The 22399-nt window shown below is 40.8% G+C and overlaps 1 protein-coding gene and 1 pseudogene across 1 annotated transcript in view; both read right to left on the bottom strand.

Annotated features, from left to right (window-relative positions):
- LOC126354627 (uncharacterized) overlaps positions 1-22399 on the bottom strand; it is a 276170-nt gene that overhangs the window by 215320 nt on the left and 38451 nt on the right. The window contains exons 4-5 of the mRNA XM_050004393.1: positions 19621-19743; positions 19333-19455 (exon numbers count right to left, since the gene is read on the bottom strand). Of these exons, the coding sequence (XP_049860350.1) occupies positions 19333-19455; positions 19621-19743 (246 nt within the window). The remainder of the gene's footprint in view (positions 1-19332; positions 19456-19620; positions 19744-22399) is intronic.
- LOC126356734 (5S ribosomal RNA) lies at positions 16625-16742 on the bottom strand (annotated as a pseudogene).

Genomic DNA, 22399 nt, shown 5'->3' with positions numbered 1-22399 from the left:
CTGCCCAATTAAGGGAACATCCCATGCTGCAATCTGCAGAATGTCAGCTTTCCTTCTACTGGTGACAATGTCCTCCTGAGACGCCCCCGCCCAGATATCTGAATGGCGGACAATTTTACCTCTGGAATATTTTACCGAAGAGGATGCCACCATCATCATTTAACCATACACCAAAGCTGAATGCCCTCAGGAAAAATTAGGGTTGTAGTCTCCCCTTGCTTTCAGCTGTTCGCAATACTAGCACAAGAAGGCCTTTTCAGTTGATGTTACAAGGTCAGGTCAGGCAGTCACCCAGACTGTTGCCCCTGCAAATACTGAAAAGGCTGCTGCCCCTCTTCAGAAATCACCTTGACTGGGCTCTCAACAATTATCCCTCCATTGTGGTGCCACCTATGTTACGGCCATCTGTATCGCTGAGGCACACAATCCACTCCACCAATGGTAAGGTCCATGGTTCGAGAGGGGGGAGGGGGAAAGGGGGGTCTGGAGGGGTAGAAGACACTAGTCACATAAACGAACAAAACATTAACTAAATCAAATGAGCATGTCAGTTTGAATGAATTTAGAAATAAATTTTATCTAATGAAATGTCAAAATAACCTACAAAAAGTTTGACTCTACTTAAAGGTAACTGATATGTCAAAACAAACAGCTAACCGATAATTACATAGACAATTTTGTTCAGCAACATTACTACAGCACAGATGAAAGCAAAGGTAAATTACAGTTATTATGTTTCCTAAGAACATTCAGTGCTAATGTAGGGTTTAATGATAATGCCATCGTCTTGGATAAAATTTCTCCATTTGGATTTCCAGTGGCGACTACCCAGGAGGATGTTTCCATAAGATAAAACAAATCTTGAATTCTACACACCAGAGCCTTGAATTTTAGATCCTTTAATCATGTAGACAGATTAGAAAACTTCAAAAGATTAATGGATGGGTTGAAATTAGATACAGTATGAATTAATGAAGTACTATGGCAGTTGGATTAGGATTTCTGGCCAAGTGAGTACAGTGTAACTAATTTAAACCCAAACAAGGGTAATGGAGAAAAAACTAGATAATGAATAAGATGCGGCTTAACTGCCTCGTATCCCAACCTCTGTCTTCTCCTACACTTTTTGACCTCTCCCTTCTTTTCAGTATTTTTTCCCCAAGGTATATGATTATTTTTTCCCCAAGGTATATGATTATATTCCATAAAAAACTGTGCTCCATATACACATTCTAGGAAATTCCTTTCTAACTTTAAGACCTATGATTGGTAATAGCATACTTCTGTAATTCTTCCTCACTTTCACTGAGAGTAACAATGTCGTCCAGCAAATCTTTTCATTGTTATGCTTTCACCCCGAATTGTAATCCCACTTTCACATCCTTCTTTTAATTCCTTCATTGCTTCTTTGAACAGGAGTGGCAGACTACATACCTGGTCCCGTGTAAAATCACTAAGGTGGTCTCAGGTTTCCATACAGACCCTTGTTGACCACTCTGGGGTGGCAGTTGAAATAATCAAAATGAAAGATAAGTTTTAATTTCATGTTCAAGAAATCATTCACACAGGAGAATCATGCAAACATATTGTCATTTGATTAATGGACAGAGTCCCATACGGCCGACATAGTAATAAGCATCCTTCATGTAGAGAAACGACAAAAGATTCGGAAGCAAATAATTCACCAGGTCCAGATGGAATCCCAATTAGGTTTTACAAAGAATACTCTACAATTGGATTTTACAAAGAGTACTCTATGGCATTGGCCCCTTAACTAGCCTGCATTTATTGTGAGTCTCTCACCCAGCACAAAGTCCCAAGTGATTGGAAAAAAGTGCAGATGACTCCAGTATACAAGAAGGATAAAAGAACTGAAAAATTTACTGACCAATATCCCTAATTTTGGTTCGCTGCAGAATCCCTGAATATATTCTCAGTTCGAATATATTAAACTTTCTTCAGTCCACGAATTATCATGGTTTTCAAAAGCTTTGCTGGTGTGAAACAGTTCCATTGCAGAATGTTAACAAAGGTACAGGAATAAGTTCACAGGTATGTCAGTGACTCAAAGACTTCTTAAGTAATAGAACCCAGTAGATTTTCCTCAATAGCGAGTGTCCATCAGAGATAAGGGTATCGTCAGGAATGCCACAGGATGTGTGATAGGACTGCTGTTGTTCTCTACAAACATAAAATGATTTGGTGGACAGGGTGTTGTTTGCTGATGATGCTGTGGTGTATGGTAAGGTGACAAAATTGAGTGACTGCAGGAAGATAACAATACAACTTAGACAAAATTACTAGTTTGTGTGATGAACTGCAGCATGCTCTAAATGTGGAAAAATATAAGTTAATGCAGGTGATTAAGATGAACAAACTTGTAATGTTCAGAAACAGTATTACTAATGTCCTGCTTGACACAGTCAAGTCATTTTAAATACCTGGGTGTACTATTTCAAAGCAACATGAAATGGAACAAGCATGTGAGAAACATGGTAAGGAAGGCAAATAGTTCTCACCTATTTAGTGCTGGAGGAAAGCAGGGGCTAAAAACTGTAGAGGAGAATGAAGAGATGAATACAGTAAGCAGATTCAGAAGGATGTAGGTTGCAGTAGTTACTCAAAGATGAAGAGGCTTGCACACAATAGAGTGCATCAAACCAGTCTTCGGACTGAAGACCACAACAGAACGTAAGCATTACAGAGATACTGCAGGAACTCAAATGGGAATCCTTGGAAAAAACGTAACATGCTTTTTGAGAAACACTACTCAGAAAATTCAGCTGACTGTCACATGATTTGACTGCCACCAACAAGCATTGAGCTCAAGAACGACAAAGATAAGATATGAGAAATTAGAGCTCATATAGAGGCAAATAGTTGTTTTTCCTTCGCACTATTTGTGAATGGAACAGGAAGGGAAATGACTGGTAGGGGTACAGGGTACCCTCTGCCATCCACCGTACATTGGTTTGTAGAGTATCTGCTTTTTTTAATCTGAGTATTTCTCTCTTATTACTCTTTCCTCCTTGGTTCTTGAATGTGTTGTTTATTATCAGCTTTTCATGTAGCTTATATTTATTTTCAAACATTTAGTAGCATTTTATTTGTTAAATTAAATTTTATAGGTCAATAAATCCTATGAAAGTGTTTTGATTTTCCTTAAGTCTTGACTGTTATCAAACTCAATGTCAGATCTGCCTCTCTGATGCCATTATCTTTCCTAAAGCCAAACCAATAGTCATCTAACATATCCTCAATTATCTTTCCCTTCCTCTGTATATTATTTGTGTCAGTATCTATGCTGCATGTGCTGTTAAGTTAATTGTGCAAGTAATTCTTAAATTTAGCCACTTTTGTTATCCTTGAGATTGTGTTTATGATTTTCTTCCAATAGTCCTTACATCTCCAGTATCACAGATTCTACACATTAATTTGAATAATCAATGAATAGCATAGTGAATGGATTATGATAGTCAAAATAGACACAAAGGCAAAGTCCACCACAGTAGTGATGCCTACTTGTTCTGCAGATGATGAAGGAACAAAATAAAGCTCTGCAGAAGACAAAGGAATAGAATAAATATATGACAAGATAAAAGAATTATTCAGAACCCTGATGGAAACAAGAATTTGATTGTGATGGGAGACTTGGGTTCAATAGTAGGAAAAGGAAGAACACTGGGAAGGTGAAGGAACAGAAGGGAAAGTCAACCTGGCAGACTGTTACACAGAAGAGAGTTTCAGCAACGTAAACAATTTGTTCAGGAAGGATGTGTATCTGAAACTGACCTGGTGGCACCAGAAGGTTGCAGACCCATTACATAATTGTGAGACAAATTCAGAAACCAGATTCTAAACTGCAAAATATTTCGGGTATGGACGCTGACCATAACTCATTAATTATGAAATACAGAGTAAAAATTAAGAAATTTCAAAGGTTAAAAATCTAGCACATAAGTTGAAACAACAAGAGACTGTTGAGCAATGACACAGTTTGGTCTAAAACAGAACTCTTAGTTGGTGATTTGAGAGGTGCATCTATATTGCATTTTCTCACCAGAAATTTGTTCAAAGTGGCTTGTTTGAATGGAGAGATGAAGTGATACAGGATTGTTTATACTGTGTTTCTTTCTCCAGTAGCCACGTGTCTGAGATAGACTCTCTGTATTCACTACCTTTTGCACTACTTTTTTAAGTTTTGATGAGTTGAGTCTTAAGATACATAGTTACACTAAGTTTTTTGTAATTTTATAGACTGAGGACACTTAAAAAGATTTTTTCCATGCTAACTAAGATCAAGTCCACAATTGCTGAAGTCCTCCATTAAATTTGTGTACTTCTATCAATTAACTATTGGGAAAACCATTGCTGATTTCTGCATAACAATTATTTGTAGCTCATATTGACTCAATAACACACCAAGACTGAATTAAATCCTGCCTGTGTACAATGTCAAAAACAGTTATTGTGGCATGTTTCAGTTGGTGTAGAGATATTCTTAAGGCATTAACACTATTCAAACCTTCATTATGTAAGACATCATTTGAACTCCACAGATCATAATCTCAGCAAATGGACCCTCACAAAATTTTGAGAAATCACAGTACATACAGTTCTGTACAGTAAATGGCATAACACCACTGATAAATATAGACTTTGAATAAAAGTCTGTTACTAAGGCAGCAGAATATTCAAAATCTATAAGTCACAGCTGCAAAATACTAACGCGAATTCTTCACAGAAGAATGGAAAAACTAGTAGAAGCCGACATCAGGGAAGATCAGTTTGGATTCCGTAGAAATGTTGGAGCATGTGAGACAATACTGACCCTACGTTTTATCTTAGAAGATAGATTAAGGAAGGGCAAACCTACGTTTCTAGCATTTGTAGACTTAGAGAAAGCTTTTGACAATGTTGGCTGGAATACACTCTTTCAAATTATGAAGGTGGCAGGGGTAAAATACAGGGAGCGAAAAGCTATTTACAATTTGTACAGAAACCAGATGGCAGTTATAAGAGTCAAGGGACATGACAGGGAAGCAGTGGTTGGGAAGGGAGTGAGACTTGGTTGTAGCCTCTCCCCGATGTTATTCAATCTGTATATTGAGCAAGCAGTAAAGGAAACAAAAGAAAATTTTGGAGTAGGTATTAAAATCCATGGAGAAGAAATAAAAACTTTGAAGTTTGCCGATGACATGTCAGAGACAGCAAAGGACTTGGAGGAGCAGTTGAACGGAATGGATAGTGTCTTGAAAGGAGGATATAAGATGAACATCAACAAAAGCAAAACGAGGATAATGGAATGTAGTCGAATTAAGTCGGGTGATGCTGAGGGAATTAGATTAGGAAATGAGACACTTAAAGTAGTAAAGGAGTTTTGCTATTTGGGGAGCAAAATAACAGATGATGGTCGAAGTAGAGAGGATATAAAATGTAGACTGGCAATGGCAAGGAAAGCGTTTCTGAAGAAGAGAAATTTGTTAACATCGAGTATTATTGATTTAAGTGTCAGGAAGTCAATTATGAAAGTATTTGTATGGAGTGTAGCCATGTATGGAAGTGAAACATGGACGATAAACAGTTTGGACAAGAAGAGAATAGAAGCTTTCGAAATGTGGTGCTACAGAAGAATGCTGAAGGTTAGATGGGTAGATCACATAACTAATGAGGAAGTATTGAATAGGAATGGGGAGAAGAGAAGTTTGTGGCACAAGTTGACCAGAAGAACGGATCGGTTGGTAGGACATGTTCTGAGGCATCAAGGGATCACCAATTTAGTATTGGAGGGCAGGGTAGAGGGTAAAAATCATAGAGGGAGACCAAGAGATGACTACACTAAGCAGATTCAGAAGAATGTGGGTTGCAGTGGGTACTGGGAGATGAAGAAGCTTGCACAGGATAGAGTAGCATGGAGAGCTGCATCAAACCAGTCTCAGGACTGAAGACCACAACAACAACAACATGGATGTGTGTATTGATAAGAAATTGGATTGGAAGAAACATACTGATGACCTGTTGAAATGTCTGACTTTTGACCTGTTGAAATATCTGAGTTCAGTAACTTAATGTGCAAATTCTGGTAATAAATGTATCAGTAAATTAGCCTACTATGTCTATTTTCGTTCATTGCTTTCATGTGGCAGAGTTTCATAAAATCTAATGTCTTTATAAGCTTATTAGTGTTTCTAATTCCTCGAGCTATATCTTGAAGGTAACTGTTACCCAGCCAAATTATCACCCCCCCCCCCCCCTCCCCCTGCTCACATCGGTCATATTTGTTACATTTTCTGTCCTAAAAAATTCATGCTCAGCTCTTACAAGAAAAAATACACTCCTGGAAATGGAAAAAAAGAACACATTGACACCGGTGTGTCAGACCCACCATACTTGCTCTGGACACTGCGAGAGGGCTGTACAAGCAATGATCACACGCACGGCACAGCCGACACACCAGGAACCGCGGTGTTGGCCGTCGCATGGCGCTACCTGCGCAGCATTTGTGCACCGCCGCCATCAGTGTCAGCCAGTTTGCCGTGGCATACGGAGCTCCATCGCAGTCTTTAACACTGGTAGCATGTCGCGACAGCGTGGACGTGAACCGTATGTGCAGTTGACTGACTTTGAGCGAGGGCGTATAGTGGGCATGTGGGAGGCCGGGTGGACGTACCGCCGAATTGCTCAACACGTGGGGCGTGAGGTCTCCACAGTACATCGATGTTGTCGCCAATGGTCGGCGGAAGGTGCACGTGCCCGTTGACCTGGGACCGGACCGCAGTGACGCATGGATGCACGCCAAGACCGTAGGATCCTAAGCAGTGCCGTAGGGGACCGCACCGCCACTTCCCAGCAAATTAGGGACACTGTTGCTCCTGGGGTATCGGCGAGGACCATTCGCAACCGTCTCAATGAAGCTGGGCTACGGTCCCGCACACCGTTAGGCCGTCTTCCGCTCACACCCCAACATCGTGCAGCCCGCCTCCAGTGGTGTCGTGACAGGTGTGAATGGAGGGACGAATGGAGACGTGTCGTCTTCAGCGATGAGAGTCGCTTCTGCCTTGGTGCCAATGATGGTCGTATGCGTGTTTGGCGCCGTGCAGGTGAGCGCCACAATCAGGACTGCATACGACCAAGGCAAACAGGGCCAACACCCGGCATCATGGTGTGGGGAGCGATCTCCTACACTGGCCATACACCTCTGGTGATCGTTGAGGGGACACTGAATAGTGCACGGTACATCCAAACCGTCATCGAACCCATCGTTCTACCATTCCTAGACCGGCAAGGGAACTTGCTTTTCCAACAGGACAATGCACGTCCGCATGTATTCCGTGCCACCCAACGTGCTCTAGAAGGTGTAAGTCAACTACCCTGGCCAGCAAGATTTCCGGATCTGTCCCCCATTGAGCATGTTTGGGACTGGATGAAGCGTCGTCTCACGCGGTCTGCTCGTCCAGCACGAACGCTGGTCCAACTGAGGCGCCAGGTCGAAATGGCATGGCAAGCCGTTCCACAGGACTACATCCAGCATCTCTACGATCGCCTCCATGGGACAATAGCAGCCTGCATTGCTGCGAAAGGTGGATATACACTGTACTAGTGCCGACATTGTGCATGCTCTGTTGCCTGTGTCTATGTGCCTGTGGTTCTGTCAGTGTGATCATGTGATGTATCTGACCCCAGGAATGTGTCAATAAAGTTTCCCCTTCCTGGGACAATGAATTCACGGTGTTCTTATTTCAATTTCCAGGAGTGTAGATACAAAGTATACTCACCGAGCAGTGGCAGGAGAACACACATATAAAGGTATAAAAATTTGCAAGCTTTTGGAGACAGTGGTTCGTTATTCTGGCTGAAAGGTTGAAGGGGAAGGAAGAGGAGTGAAGGAAAAGGACAAGTGAAGTTTAAGAAATGGGGAGAGTTAGGAGAAGTCACCTAGAACCTTGGGTCAGTGGAGACTTACTGGACAGGATGAGAGGGAGAGATTTATTGTTGGAGACTGAACCAGACAAGATTTGAAATCCTGGGAGCTTAAAGGTGGAAAATAGGGCAATATGTAAGATTCTTCACAAAACATTCTGTCTGAGTTAATAAGAGCAGAAAGCTAAGGGCATTGTATGTAACATGGGTGGCGGTGGGAGGGAAGGGGGGAGTGTGGAGAAACATAGTCAGCTCAGTAAATAAAAGATACAGAAAACTAAAAGGAAGTGAAGAAAGTAATACTGAAACCAAAGAAGTTAACATAAATTATGGCCAAATGGGTGGCAAGAACCAAGAGTCAGCCCCATCTGTCGAATTCTGAGAAACTGGGGGAGGGGGGAATAATCCAGATGGCGCATGTAGTGAAACAAGTGCCGAGGTCTGACTGTCATGTTATAGAGCAACCTCTGCAACAGGAGCCCTGTAACTGGCATAACACAAACTATCAAAGGGAGAGCCACTTGTGAAACAACACATCATATTGCGACTGTTATGTAAACACTGTTCAGTTTTTTAGATTGGCATGGCTATCACCAAGCTGTTAGCTAGGATGAGTGGGGATAGGCAGAGCATGTATACTGGCAACAGAAAATGTCCTGTTGAAATACTTGCTCTACAACATGGCAGATTTCACCTCAGTGCCTGTTTCACTACATGTGCCACCTGAATTCTTCTCCCTGGACACCAGTTCCTTGGAACAACATGTCCTTGATTCTCACCACCACCTGGCCTTAATTTATGTTAATTTTTTTGGTCTGAGTACTGCTTTCTTCACTCCTTTTCAGTTTTCTATATATTTTTATTTTCTCATCTATCTATTTAACCAGGCCCCCATCTCTGCCATGTACAATGGTCTTAGCTTTTCACTCTTATTAACTTGTACATGATGTTTTATCAGTAATCTCTGCCTTGTGTAATGCCCTACCTTCCATATTCCACAATCTGCAACAGGAGCCCTGTAACTGGCAAAACACACACTATAAAAGGGAGAGCCACTTGTGAAACAACACATCATGTTCCAAATGTTACATGAACACTGTTCAGATTTTTACATTGTCATGACTATAACCAAGTTATTAATTAGGATGAGCGGGGATAGACAGAGTATGTATACTGACAACAGAAAATACCCTGTTGAAATACTTGCTCTACAACATGGCAGATTTCACCACAATGCCTGTTTCACTACATATGCCATCTGAATACTTCTCTCCAGACATCATTTTCTTGGAACAACATGTCCTTGATTCTCATCACCACCTGGCCTTAATTTATGTTGATTTTTTTTGGTCTCACTATTACTTTCTTCACTCCCTTTCAGTTTTCTATATCTTTTATTTTCTCACCTATCTATTTAACCAGGCCCCCACCTCTGCCATGTACAATGGTCTTAGCGTTCCACTCATATTAATTTGTCATGATGTTTTGTCAGCAATCTCTGCCTTGTGTATTACCCTATCTTCCATCTTTAAGTTTTCAGGATTTCAAATCTTGTCTGGTGCCGTCCCCAACAATCAGTCTTCCCTTCTCATCCCGCCCTCTTAGTGTCCCCTTACCCAGGGTTCTAGGTAACTTCACTAACTCTCCGCTATTCTTAAACTTCACCAGTCCTTTTCCTTCATTGCTCTTCCTTCCCCTTCAACCCTTCTGTCAGAAGGAGCCACTGACTGCAAAAGCTTGCAAATTTCTATATCTTCATGTGTGTGTTCTCATGTCACTGGTTGTCAAGTAGATCTTTTTTATCCACTACATTACATTCTCAAACATTGATTACTTTTATTGAAACCATTGGAGAAATGAGGAACAAATGTGTGAACATCAATATTTCAGATCGTAAGTCCACATCAAACAAAAAATTGAAGGCTAAAAAGTGGAAGTAAAGTACTGATGGACCATAAAAAACAAAGGACCTTTAAGATAATGAATGGAAGCAAAGAGGAAGTGGATAAAAATGAGTTATAGGATTTGATACTGCTAGAAGAATTTGAGTAATCATGAAAAAACACAAGCCAAAACAAGGCCCCTTGAGTAAACTTTTCCTCAAAACTATTAAGACCCTTAAAAAAATAAACAATGACAAAACTGCGAGATTTAAAACTTTCCTGGCACACATATAGCCCCACAAAATTTTGAAAGAACTGCCGGATGTTCGTAACTTGAAGTGGAATGATCATATAAAATTAATTGTTGGTAAGGCTAGTGCCAGGTTGAGATTCATTGGGAGAGTCCTTAGAAAATGTAGTCCATCAACAAAGGAGGTGGCTTACAAAACACTCATTCCGCCTATACTAGAGTATTGATCATCAGTGTGGGATCCGTATCAGGTCGGGTTGACAGAGGAGGTAAGAAGATCCAAAGAAGAGCAGCGCGTTTCGTCACAGGGTTATTTGGTAAGCGTGATAGCATTGCGAAGATGTTTAGCAAACTCAAGTGGCAGACTCTTCAAGAGAGGCGCTCTGTATCGCGGTGTAGCTTGCTGTCCAGGTTGCTGGGTGGCTTGCGCATAGTATAAATGTAGATGTAGATGAACTTCCTGCCACAATATTTCAGGGCAGAGTCTTCTGGCCATCTTCAGGTGATACACACTGAGCTCTGGTATTTAAGGCATAATACATGTCCATATCGAAGGACATGTATTACCTTCATTTAGAATTGACAGCAAGACTGTCTGTGATGTTTTGGGACTGGGTGGATAGTGTGACATGGGCCAAAGCAAACTGGAGCCATGACAAGGCTACAATGAGACAAATGGCCAAGTTCAACTGACTTTTGACACAGATGCTGGAGGAAGTTCCTACTAAATGATCCGTTATTAACTTGACAGGGAAACCTACAGATGACATGACTACGTCTGAGCAAGAGGTCTCTATTTTACTCCTACACCTGTTCCAGCACCACTACTTGACTTGGAAGTGCACCAGGAGTTTTTTTGTGCGTTGACAAGAGCTGCACCGCTGAAGAGTGGCATCTCGCCTATGCTGAGGGCAGCCCTTCAGAACTTGCGAGCAGACCTGGATACAGTGGTACTTAAATCGGACAAAGGTAATGGTACTGTTTTAATACTGCAGGAGGACTACATTAATAAGACCAATGTTTTATTAAGTGACTCAATATATCATAAAATCGATAAGGATCTTACTACACAAGTGGTGCAGAACACAGCAGAACTTCTGACTAACAGTTCCTTACCAAAGGAGGTAATTAACAAATTGAAACCAAATAGTTAAGTTCAACCTAGGCTGTTTGGTTTGCCGAAGATCCACATGGATAACGTACCATTATGTCCAATTGTAGTAATATTGGAGCAGCCATCTCCAAATTAGCAAAGTACTTGGTGTCTTTGCTCAAACCAATGGTAGGAAAGTGTCAACATCATCACGTAAATAATTCTAGTGATCTCATCAGCAGACTTAAGTTATTGTAGCTGCAAACTTATTACTTGTTGGTCAGTTTTGATGTGGTTTCTCTTTTTACAAATGTACCTCTTGTTGTCTCACATCATCTCATTGGCAATAGGTTTGGAGCTGATACTACAGTGCTGTTTGGGCACACCCCCTCCTCTACAAATTTTTATTTAACAATGAGTTTTATGAGCAATCAGACAGTGTCACCACTGGGAGTCCTTTCCCTTCCCTGATGACCAATCTCCTTATGGAAGATTTTGAGGAGAGAGTACTCACCTCAGCCACTTTTAAACCAACAGTATTCTGATTCTAGCAATATATTGACGATACTTTTATAATTCGGCCTCATGGTTTGGATTGTCTGTGAGAGTTTCTACAACATCTGAACTCCATACACAAAAACATAAAATTTACTATGGAGTTGGAGAGATTGTCTACTGATTTTAGACGTCTTGGTGCGACGTATGGCACACTTGGTCATTCAGTATATATAAATCCACTCACACAGATGTTTACTTGCAAGCCGCTAGTTGCCATCATCCAGCAGAAACGATTGGTGTTTTGAAAACCATGATTCACCGAGCCTACGTCATCAACCAATAGTTTGCAAATGGAACTGGAGCACCGGCAGACTGTATTTCTAAAGAATGGGTATTCGTCCCAACAAGGGGATAGAATGCTGTAGATCTGTAAGCAACAGAGTAAAGAAGAGGAAGAGACTTTTAAAACGACTGCCTATTTACCACATACTGGCACTATTTCAGAGCAAATAGGCAGAATACTAAGAAAATACAAAGACTAAGAAAATACAAAGTGAAAGCAATCTCCTGCAAAAATTTCGTCAATGTTGGGATCTGTCAAAGATGACCTAGAGCTGGGCAAGGCAGGTGTTTACAGGATTCCGTGTTAATACGGCAAATCTTATAAAGCGCAAACGACGCTTACTGTGCAGGATCGCATTGTAGAACATCAGCGGCATACTTGCCCCCTTCAGCTTTGTAAGTCTGCCATCACCGAACACTATATTTCCACTGTTCATGTAATGAATTACAGTTAGGCAAAAACTGTGGCCCATACGTCTAACTTCTGGAGTTCTATTATTACTGAATCCATCAAAATACAACTGTCTGACAGTGAGTCTCATATTAATGGAGACAGTGGTTTTCAATTGAATTTGTCATGGAATCCAATCGTTGATAAACTTCGGGTCCTCCGTAGCCGGCATAGTTCTGTGATAGAACTGCAGGAAGACAATCGAATTGATACTGATGCGGTGAGTTTTCGCCATGGAGGGTGCGCGGCGCAGCAGAATCGAACACGCTCAAGTAGCATACGTGGAACACCAACTGAATCCACCACGCATGTGCCAGTGGGCCCTTAAATACCAGAGCTCAGTGTGTTTTCGCATCACCTGAAGATGGCCAGAAGACTCTGCGCCGAAATATTTTGGCACTAAGTTACAATCATTAGGCAGTTCTCCCGAAATTTTGTGGAACAATGACAAAACTGTTCCATCTGGAATTTGGAATATATGGTACAGGCAATCCTCAGAATTGAAGAAGAATGTATTAATCCCAACATCACCCCAACACCAAAGAAAACAGGTGCTAACAGGAGCATTAACTGCCCATTAGTTTAAAAGTGTTATTCCTTGCGGGGGGGGGGGGGGGGGGGGGGGATATAGAGTGTACTCCAAAATTGTGTAATTTTTGACATTTTAATGTGCCTGTATCTCAAGTCTTTTGACTCATGGACCTCAAATTCATATAATTTTATTCAGTTTCTTATAATTTTTAAAACCATGAGCTATTGGGGCACATTTATAAAAATGCTAAATTTTCCAAAGTAAAATATTTTCTTAATTCTAAATATTTCAAAATTGGAATTTTTTACAATGCTGAAAGAAAAAAAATGTATGTTCACAATAAACAAATTGTCAATGTTTGCCAAAAATTTCAGGACGGTATTTCAACATGAACATATTAAAATTAATTTTATTTCACTGCAATTTGGATTGCCAACTGTGCCACAACTGAGGCTCACTGCTGCTATGAACGTATAAGTCTGAGTGTCTGTATATGTATGAATGTGGTATTCCTACAAGAAAAAGAGCAATAGTTCAACGGCTAGTGTTAATTGTTATCTATTGCATGTTCCTATGCACCACACATCAGTCCTCTATGAGTAAGTTGTTGCCTTTCCCGTATTTTACGTATTTGTCCATCCAAGAATATCCATTGTACCGTACTACAACTGTAAATGGTTTACAAGCTGGCCCATCACACTAAAGTTGAAATTAAATTATTGCATACTCATTGAGAACACTTTGGTTTAGGATTTGAATAATGTAATAAGTCATGCCCTACAAAAATTAACATAAATATTTTAAAACATATTATGTATCTTTCATTTTACATAACTTTCGATTTAATTGTAGTTTATGTTTATAGCACAATAAAAAATATGTCTTGTCAATAGGTAACACCAAAACAAAATAGTAACTTCTACTGACTCTCTAGTATACTTCACCAGAGATCAATTGTAGAGAAAAAACTAGCAAAGCACTGGAATGGGAAAGGGGAGCAGAATGCTGCAGGCTGCAAATTATTGATAAAAGGTACCCAAATATTTTTGCAGACCCTTAGAAACAAACGCACACTGGGTGATTAAGGATCTTAGGAAGAACGTCTTCAATAATTGACACAGCTAGTGAAGAAAGAATGAAAATCAGCATTTTATGTAAACTAAAATTATCTAAAGAAAGGAAATCTGAACTGCTGATAATTGAATGCAAAAATTCTGATGAAAAATGCAACCAAGATATAGGCTAGCATGTCTGATGAAACTGAATTTATGGATTTATGAATGTCTAAAAAGTCTTGCATTTATTGTGCCTCCTCGACTTCAAGAATGGTAATCTTTATGCAGTACATGTTACTATAGTGTATGTTAAAATATTTCCACTGGTAATATGAGGAAGCCTAATCTGAAATTAAATTTAAATAAATAATTTATAAATTATTAATTAATCATATACACTCCTGGAAATGGAAAAAAGAACACATTGACACCGGTGTGTCAGACCCACCATACTTGCTCCGGACACTGCGAGAGGGCTGTACAAGCAATGATCACACGCACAGAACAGCGGACACACCAGGAACCGCGGTGTTGGCCGTCGAATGGCGCTACCTGCGCAGCATTTGTGCACCGCCGCCGCCAGTGTCAGCCAGTTTGCCGTGGCATACGGAGCTCCATCGCAGTCTTTAACACTGGTAGCATGCCGCGACAGCGTGGACGTGAACCGTATGTGCAGTTGACAGACTTTGAGCGAGGGCGTATAGTGGGCATGCGGGAGGCCGGGTGGACGTACCGCCGAATTGCTCAACACGTGGGGCGTGAGGTCTCCACAGTACATCGATGTTGTCGCCAGTGGTCGGCGGAAGGTGCACGTGCCCATCGACCTGGGACCGGACCGCAGCGACGCACGGATGCACACCAAGACCGTAGGATCCTACGCAGTGCCGTAGGGGACCGCACCGCCACTTCCCAGCAAATTAGGGACACTGTTGCTCCTGGGGTATCGGCGAGGACCATTCGCAACTGTCTCCATGAAGCTGGGCTATGGTCCCGCACACCGTTAGGCCGTCTTCCGCTCACGCCCCAACATCGTGCAGCCCGCCTCCAGTGGTGTCGCGACAGGTGTGAATGGAGGGACGAATGGAGACATGTCGTCTTCAGCGATGAGAGTCGCTTCTGCCTTGGTGCCAATGATGGTCGTATGCGTGTTTGGCGCCATGCAGGTGAGCGCCACAATCAGGGCTGCATACGACCGAGGCACACAGGGCCAACACCCGACATCATGGTGTGGGCAGCGATCTGCTACACTGGCCGTACAACTCTGGTGATCGTCGAGGGGACACTGAATAGTGCACGGTACATCCAAACCGTCATCGAACACATCGTTCTACCATTCCTAGACCGGCAAGGGAACTTGCTTTTCCAACAGGACAATGCACGTCCGCATGTATTCCGTGCCACCCAACATGCTCTAGAAGGTGTAAGTCAACTACCCTGGCCAGCAAGATTTCCGGATCTGTCCCCCATTGAGCATGTTTGGGACTGGATGAAGCGTCGTCTCACGCGGTCTGCACGTCCAGCACGAACACTGGTCCAATTGAGGCGCCAGGTGGAAATGGCATGGCAAGCCGTTCCACAGGACTGCATCCAGCATCTCTACGATCGTCTCCATGGGAGAATAGCAGCCTGCATTGCTGCGAAAGGTGGATATACACTGTACTAGTGCCGACATTGCGCATGCTCTGTTGCCTGTGTCTACGTGCCTGTGGTTCTGTCAGTGTGATCATGTGATGTATCTGACCCCAGGAATGTGTCAATAAAGTTTCCCCTTCCTGGGACAATGAATTCACGGTGTTCTTATTTCAATTTCCAGGAGTGTATAATTAATTACACATTAATAAATTAGATATCATCAGATAAAAAATAACAATGATTTGACACCCTTATATGGCTTTTTGCCTGTTAAAGTTTCCATTTGCAACTTAGTAACAAGTCCAAAGTCCTACCAACTATGTGCTTCACTTAACAGTAAAAGAAAATGTATTTTAATATGCTGAGGTCTGGTTTGGGAAAATTCAGCATCTTTATGAATGCCAACCAGCATAGATTCTGAAAACACCAATCATTTGAAATTCGACTAGTACTGTTCTCACATGACGTACTGAAAGCTTTGGATCAAGGCAGTCAAGTAGATGCAATATTTCTCGATTTCCCAAAAGCATTTGACTCAGTACCACACCTACACTTATGCCAAAAGTTAAATCATATAGGGTACAAAGTAAAATTTATGACTGGATGAGGGCTTTGTAATAGGGGGGACACAGCTTGTTATCTTGCACGGAGAATCATCATCAGCTATAGATGTACCTTTGGGTGTGCCCCAGGAAAGTGTTTTGGGGCCCCTTCTGTTCATGTTGTATGTTAAAAAATTATCTTGCAAAAAAACTAAAACCAAGCTCCGCCCGAACAGGTCACGAAGGCCCAATGTGACAGGCCGCCGTGTTATCCTTAGCCCATAGGCGTCACTCGATGCGAATAAGGAGGGGCATATGGTCAGAACACCGTTCTCCTGGCCGTATGTCAGTTCATGAAACTGGAGCCACTACTTCTCAATCAAGAAGTTCCTCAGTTTGTATCATAAGGGCTGAGTGCACCCCATTTGCCAACAGCGCTCAGCAGCCCACATGGTCACCTATCCAAGTGCTAGCCCAACCCAACCGCACTTAACTTCGGTGATCTGATGGGAACCAGTGTTACTACTACGGCAAGGCCGTTGGCTTAATGATCTTGGGGACAATGTTAATACTAACTTCAAACTGTTTGCAGATGATACAGTAATCTATAACGAAGTGCTGTCTGAAAAAAGCTGCTTAAATATTCAGTCAGATCTTGGTAAGATGTCGAAGTGGTGCAAAGATTGGCAACTTGCTGTAAATGTTCAGAAATGTAAAACTGTGCACTTCACAAAATGAAAAATCATATCCTATGACTATAATATCAATGAATCACAGTTGGAATTGACCAACTCATACAAATACCTAGGTGGAATGATCAGACAGGCTCAGGTGTGGGTGAAACAAATGGAATGATCAGACACGCTCAGGTGTGGGTAAAACAGCTAGTAGACTTCAGTCTAGTGGTAGAATACTGAGGAAATGCAATCAGACTAAAAAGTAGATTCCTTTCACATGATCACCTGTTTGTCTGACCTGTGAGGAAATGTTACAAAGATGGTGAAGAAACTGAACTGTTAGATTCTTGAAGACAGACACAAACTATCTCAAGAGAGTCTAACAAGAAGGTTTCAAAAGCTGGCTTTAAACGACAATTCTATGGACATACTACAAGATCCTACATATCACTCACAAAGGGATCATGAGGACAAGATTAGAATGATTACAGCAGGCACAGAGACATTCAAACAATCGTTCTTCCCACGCTCCATAAGTGAACAGAATGGGAAGAAACTCGAATAACTGATACAATGGGACATACCCTCCACCATGCGCTATACAGTGTTTTCAGTGATTTTCAGAGTAAGGATGTAGATGTCAATGTATTCAGGTATTTACCTGATAACAAAGGTGGCATTTTTTCCCAAATTTGTCATTTGAAAAATACAGGGTCATCTTACATTCACAGAATAAACTATTTCTACTAGCATAAATGACTTAAGATTGTGTAGTAGACTAAGATAGGAGTCGTCTTACTTTTAAAGGTGAAGCTTTGGAAACTGTGACCATGTGCAGATTTCTTTTTGAAGAATTCAAAGAAGTTGGAGGAGGTATAGCAACACCAGCTTAGCTGAGAACTAAGACAAATTTGGGAAAGGGAATGGTGAGCAGGCAGCAAATTTTGTCATGCTGACAACCATGGGACTGTACAACTGTACACTGTGTACATTAGTTTTTTTAGCACAGTATATATTTTTGCAGGAAATGGTAAAAAGCTAGATAGGAGACAGTGGCATACTTAGTGTTCTGTGCAGCAATGTTGCCAACGGTCACCATGAGGTCTACAATTTCTCTGCAATTCACACTTATGTGCCCTGCAGAGGGTTCATCGAACCACCTTCAGACTATTTCTCCACACATACTTAAGTGTGAATTGTAGAGAGCTCATGTAGACATAGACTTCATGGAAGCATTTACAACATTGCTGCACAAAACATGTAAGTATGCCGCTGGCTCCTAACTAGCTTTTACCATCTCCTACAGAAATGTACAAGATTATTCTAAATGATGGGCCCATGTTCAAAAATTTGTATGATTGAAGTGCAAATCCAAAATGAACAAGCTTTATACCAATGAAAAGAGGATGTTTCAAAAGTTGTTGGTTGGCAGCAGCAATGGTTTCAGAAGCGGCTGTAGGGTTCACACAGCAATATGGCCATCATTCTGTTTCACTGACAGTTGTGAGTGAGATGACAACTGTGGAGCACAGGATTTTCTGCATTCTTGAGTTTGCGAAAAGTGAGTCGCATATTGTAGTGCGGCGGGCATTTCGTACCAAATTTGGTATTCAATCACCAACTTGCAAAGGTATTAGCCATTGGTTTAAGCAATTTAAACAGTCTGGGAGCGTATGCAATGCAAAAAGCACAGGCCGACCGCCTGTGTCAGAAGATGATGTCCGACAGATTCAAGAAAGTTTTGTGTGCCGTCCCATACCAATAGAGCCAGTCGAGAAGAAGTTGAAGGAAGCTGTTGACATCCTGGCTATACCAACCACTCTGAACAATCTGCGGAACTGAATCACTGCTGTGCACTCAGTAACAGCAGATACACTTTCACACATGTGGAACGAGTTTGGCTACCACGTTGATGCTGTGCAGCCAACAGTGGCCAAACTGAACATTTACAACATTTCTAATTATTAAAAACTAATTAAATACAAATTATTAAATGATATCAAACATTTTGAAAAAAAAAAAACTTTGAAACTTCCTCTTTTATTGGTCTAAGGCTTGTTCATTTTGGATTTGTACTTTAATAAATATGAAGATTTGAAACTGGGTCCATCATTTGGAATAAAGCTGTATACTAAGTTAACACTATTAGGAACATGTTAATGCTATTAGGAAAAGGATGGACAGCTACTTACCACAGAGATGACTCCCTGCCTGAGTTGCAGAGAGGCACAACAACAAGACTATTATACATTAATAGCTTTTTGCCAAAGACTTTTTCAGCAAGGATAAAATACACACACACACACACACACACACACACACACACACACACACACACACACACACACACACACACACACACCTCAACTACACATGACTGCTACTGCTACCACCACCAGCTATGGTAGGAGCTGTCAGACACGTAAAACTATAAAATGTAGATAATTAAACTTTTACCTTCGTTTTTACTTGTTTCCTTGCAGTGATCAAGCAAGTCATCTCTTCTTATTTTCTTTCCACTTTTGGCATTTTGGTGTTTTCGTTCCAGGTTAAGCTTTTCTTTTGCTTTCTGTGGGCTTTCTGTCCAACATGTCATACAGAGAAGATATACATTAAGTCAAGTGTTATAGTTAGACATGTAAAACTCTAAAACGTAGAAGACTAAACTTGACATGTAAAACTCTAAAACGTAGAAGACTAAACTTGACATGTAAAACTCTAAAACGTAGAAGACTAAACTTTTACCTTTGTTTTTACTTGTTGTCTTGCAGTAATCGAGGGAGTCATCTCTCCTTATTTTCTTTCCACTTTTGGCATTTTTGTGTCCTTGTTCTGGATTATCCTTTTCTTTTCCCTTCTCTGGGCTTTCTGTCCAACATATCACACAGAGATGCTATACATTATCATAGATGTTAAGTGCAATTTTGTGAAGATAGACAGCAAATTCAATATAACAAATACTGAATAGGAAAGAAATTACTGGAATGTTATTCAGTTCTCAGACATCATCTTTAATAATAGCAAGCATTACTATATACAGTATGCACATAAAGTCCGAGAACACTTTCAATTATTTATTGCACAAGAAGTAAACATTGTACAGATGTCATACATATTGCATTTTGAAGAGAAACTCTGAAAGTCTTCTTTTTTTACAAACATTTGATATGCAAACTATGAGTGACCCTTCAGACATCAGTACGGTAATCCAATTCTTACCACACCCATCCCAGCAAAGAATCTTCGACTGTGGTAGTCGCTTCCCGCATTCTCTGCCAGAGCTCTGATGTACAAATTGGTAGTGGCAGTACATACACCAGATCTTTAAGGTGTCCCCACAACAAAAAATCACACAAAGAGAGATCTGGTGATCAGTGAGGCCATTTCATGAAACTTCTGTCCCCTGCTGTAACAAGGCCGATCCATCGATCCGACAGTTCCATGTTCAGGTACCCACGAAATTCATGATGAAAATGGGACAGAGCCACATCCTGCTGAAAGATGAATGGGGAGTCCAACTGCTTTTGAGGCATCAGCTATTTTGCTGCAACATGTCCAAGTAGGATTATCCAGTGACAGAGCTCTCGGCGAAGAAGAATGGCCCATACAGTTTTCGATGTGACAAGGCACAAAAAATATTTACCTTTGGGGAATCACACTCAAATTTAATGCATTTGTGTGGATGCTTTGTACCCCAGATTTGACACTTTTGCTTGTTCACTTTCCCATTAGTGTGAAAAGTGTCTTCGATGCAAGAAATTAAGCAATCAACAATGCCATCTCTATACTATTCAATTGTTGCCACTGCGAACAAAATTCAAAACGCTTGTGTTTGTTGCCGTCATTGAGCTTCTGCACTAGCTACAATTTGAATGATTTCATAGACAGCTTCTGTCACAGGTCTTTCCACACTGTCACTGTAGTCATTTCGTGTTCACAGGATGCACAATGCACCGATTTCTTTGGACTCCTTATGAATGTCTCTCATATGCTCTCCACATTCACTTCACTCACACTGGGATGTCCGCTTCTCTTTGCAGGGCACAAGCAACCCATCGTAATGAATGTGTTGTGCCAGTGGTACAAGGCCTTCCTTGTTGGTGGCTTCTTACCGTACTCGGTTCTAAACATCCATTTAACAGCTGTGTTTTTGTCGAACTTCAACACACAAAAAGCTCGCCCCGCACCTGAACTCGTCGTGTTTGTGACTAGTGTTGACTATCGGCAAATTACCAAACTACGCTGTGGTGGAACACATGAAAAAAACTTTCAGAGATTCTCTTCAAAATTACATATGTATGATATCTGTACTATGTTTTTTGTGCAATAAATAATTGAAAGTGTTTCCAGACTTTATGTTCACCCTCTGTGTTGCACTGACAATAATGGCAACTGACATTGCTTCTTCTAGTTCTTGTGCCTTTGTCCCACATCAGTGCAAGACTAGCACAGTTATTAATGGATTTGGCATGGTTAGTTAAGACGCGGCCAGATGCCCTTACTGTCGCCACCCCATTGCCATCAAAAGGAGTGAAATTGAGTGCTGGGGTGAAGGTGACCAACAAGTTCAAAACATATTTCGTATTACATAACTACATTTTGGCCATGACATTTCGTTTATTTTAGTTATTATCTTTACTTAGTTCTTAGTGTGCGGCAAAGGCTAAATACAGAACATTATGAACCAGTATCTGAATACTAATCTTTTCAGGAATAATTTTTTAACTTTTTTATGAGCTATAACTTTTATTTGTTTGAACTGATGTAAAACAGTTAATGTGTGTAGGTATTATGTAGTATTATGTACGTCATGCACAGATCCTTCACAAAGACAACTATAACAGTAACAAAAGTTCATCTATTACACTTGCCTATTAATACATATAAATAAAACTTTGCAAATTCTTGATGGAATCAGGGTGAAACTGACCATTAGCAAACCTTAGTGTGAAGTTAACCATCTTTTCCAAGGGGTTCTTTTACATACAGACATTCATGAATGCCACAAGAATGTGCATATGAATACAGCAACAGTGTGACACTGTGAACGCAGCAACAATTGTACGTAACAATCTAGTGACAAAGTAAGGAAGTCATTGTGACAGTAAGTTAATCTGTGTCTGCAAGTTAATCTATCAATTTGTCACATAGGCTGTAATTCTATTTGTTACATCATATAGTTGAGATCATACAAGTTGTCAATGTGAAAATGCCGTCACAATTGAGGTTCCAGATGTAATAAATTATCCAAACCCAAAAAATAAATAAATAAATAAAAATTAAAAATATCGGTATTAGCCAGATTACCATTAGTGGAGAGACTTTACCCACTGACAAAGAGGATGTGACATTGTTTAAAGACTTTCTTTCAAAGTTAATTGACAAGGACAGAATTTCTCGCGAACAGTTTAACAACTGCAATGAAAGTGGTTTAAATTGCAAGATGTTTCCTATTACAATCCTTCCTTCAAAACAGAGGCTGCAGCTCCTGGCTACAAGAAAAATAAGGAACAAGTTATCATAT

This window comes from Schistocerca gregaria, chromosome 3 (genome assembly GCF_023897955.1).
Source record: "Schistocerca gregaria isolate iqSchGreg1 chromosome 3, iqSchGreg1.2, whole genome shotgun sequence".
Taxonomy (NCBI): domain Eukaryota; kingdom Metazoa; phylum Arthropoda; class Insecta; order Orthoptera; family Acrididae; genus Schistocerca; species Schistocerca gregaria.
This window is presented reverse-complemented; position numbering and strand designations above follow the sequence as displayed.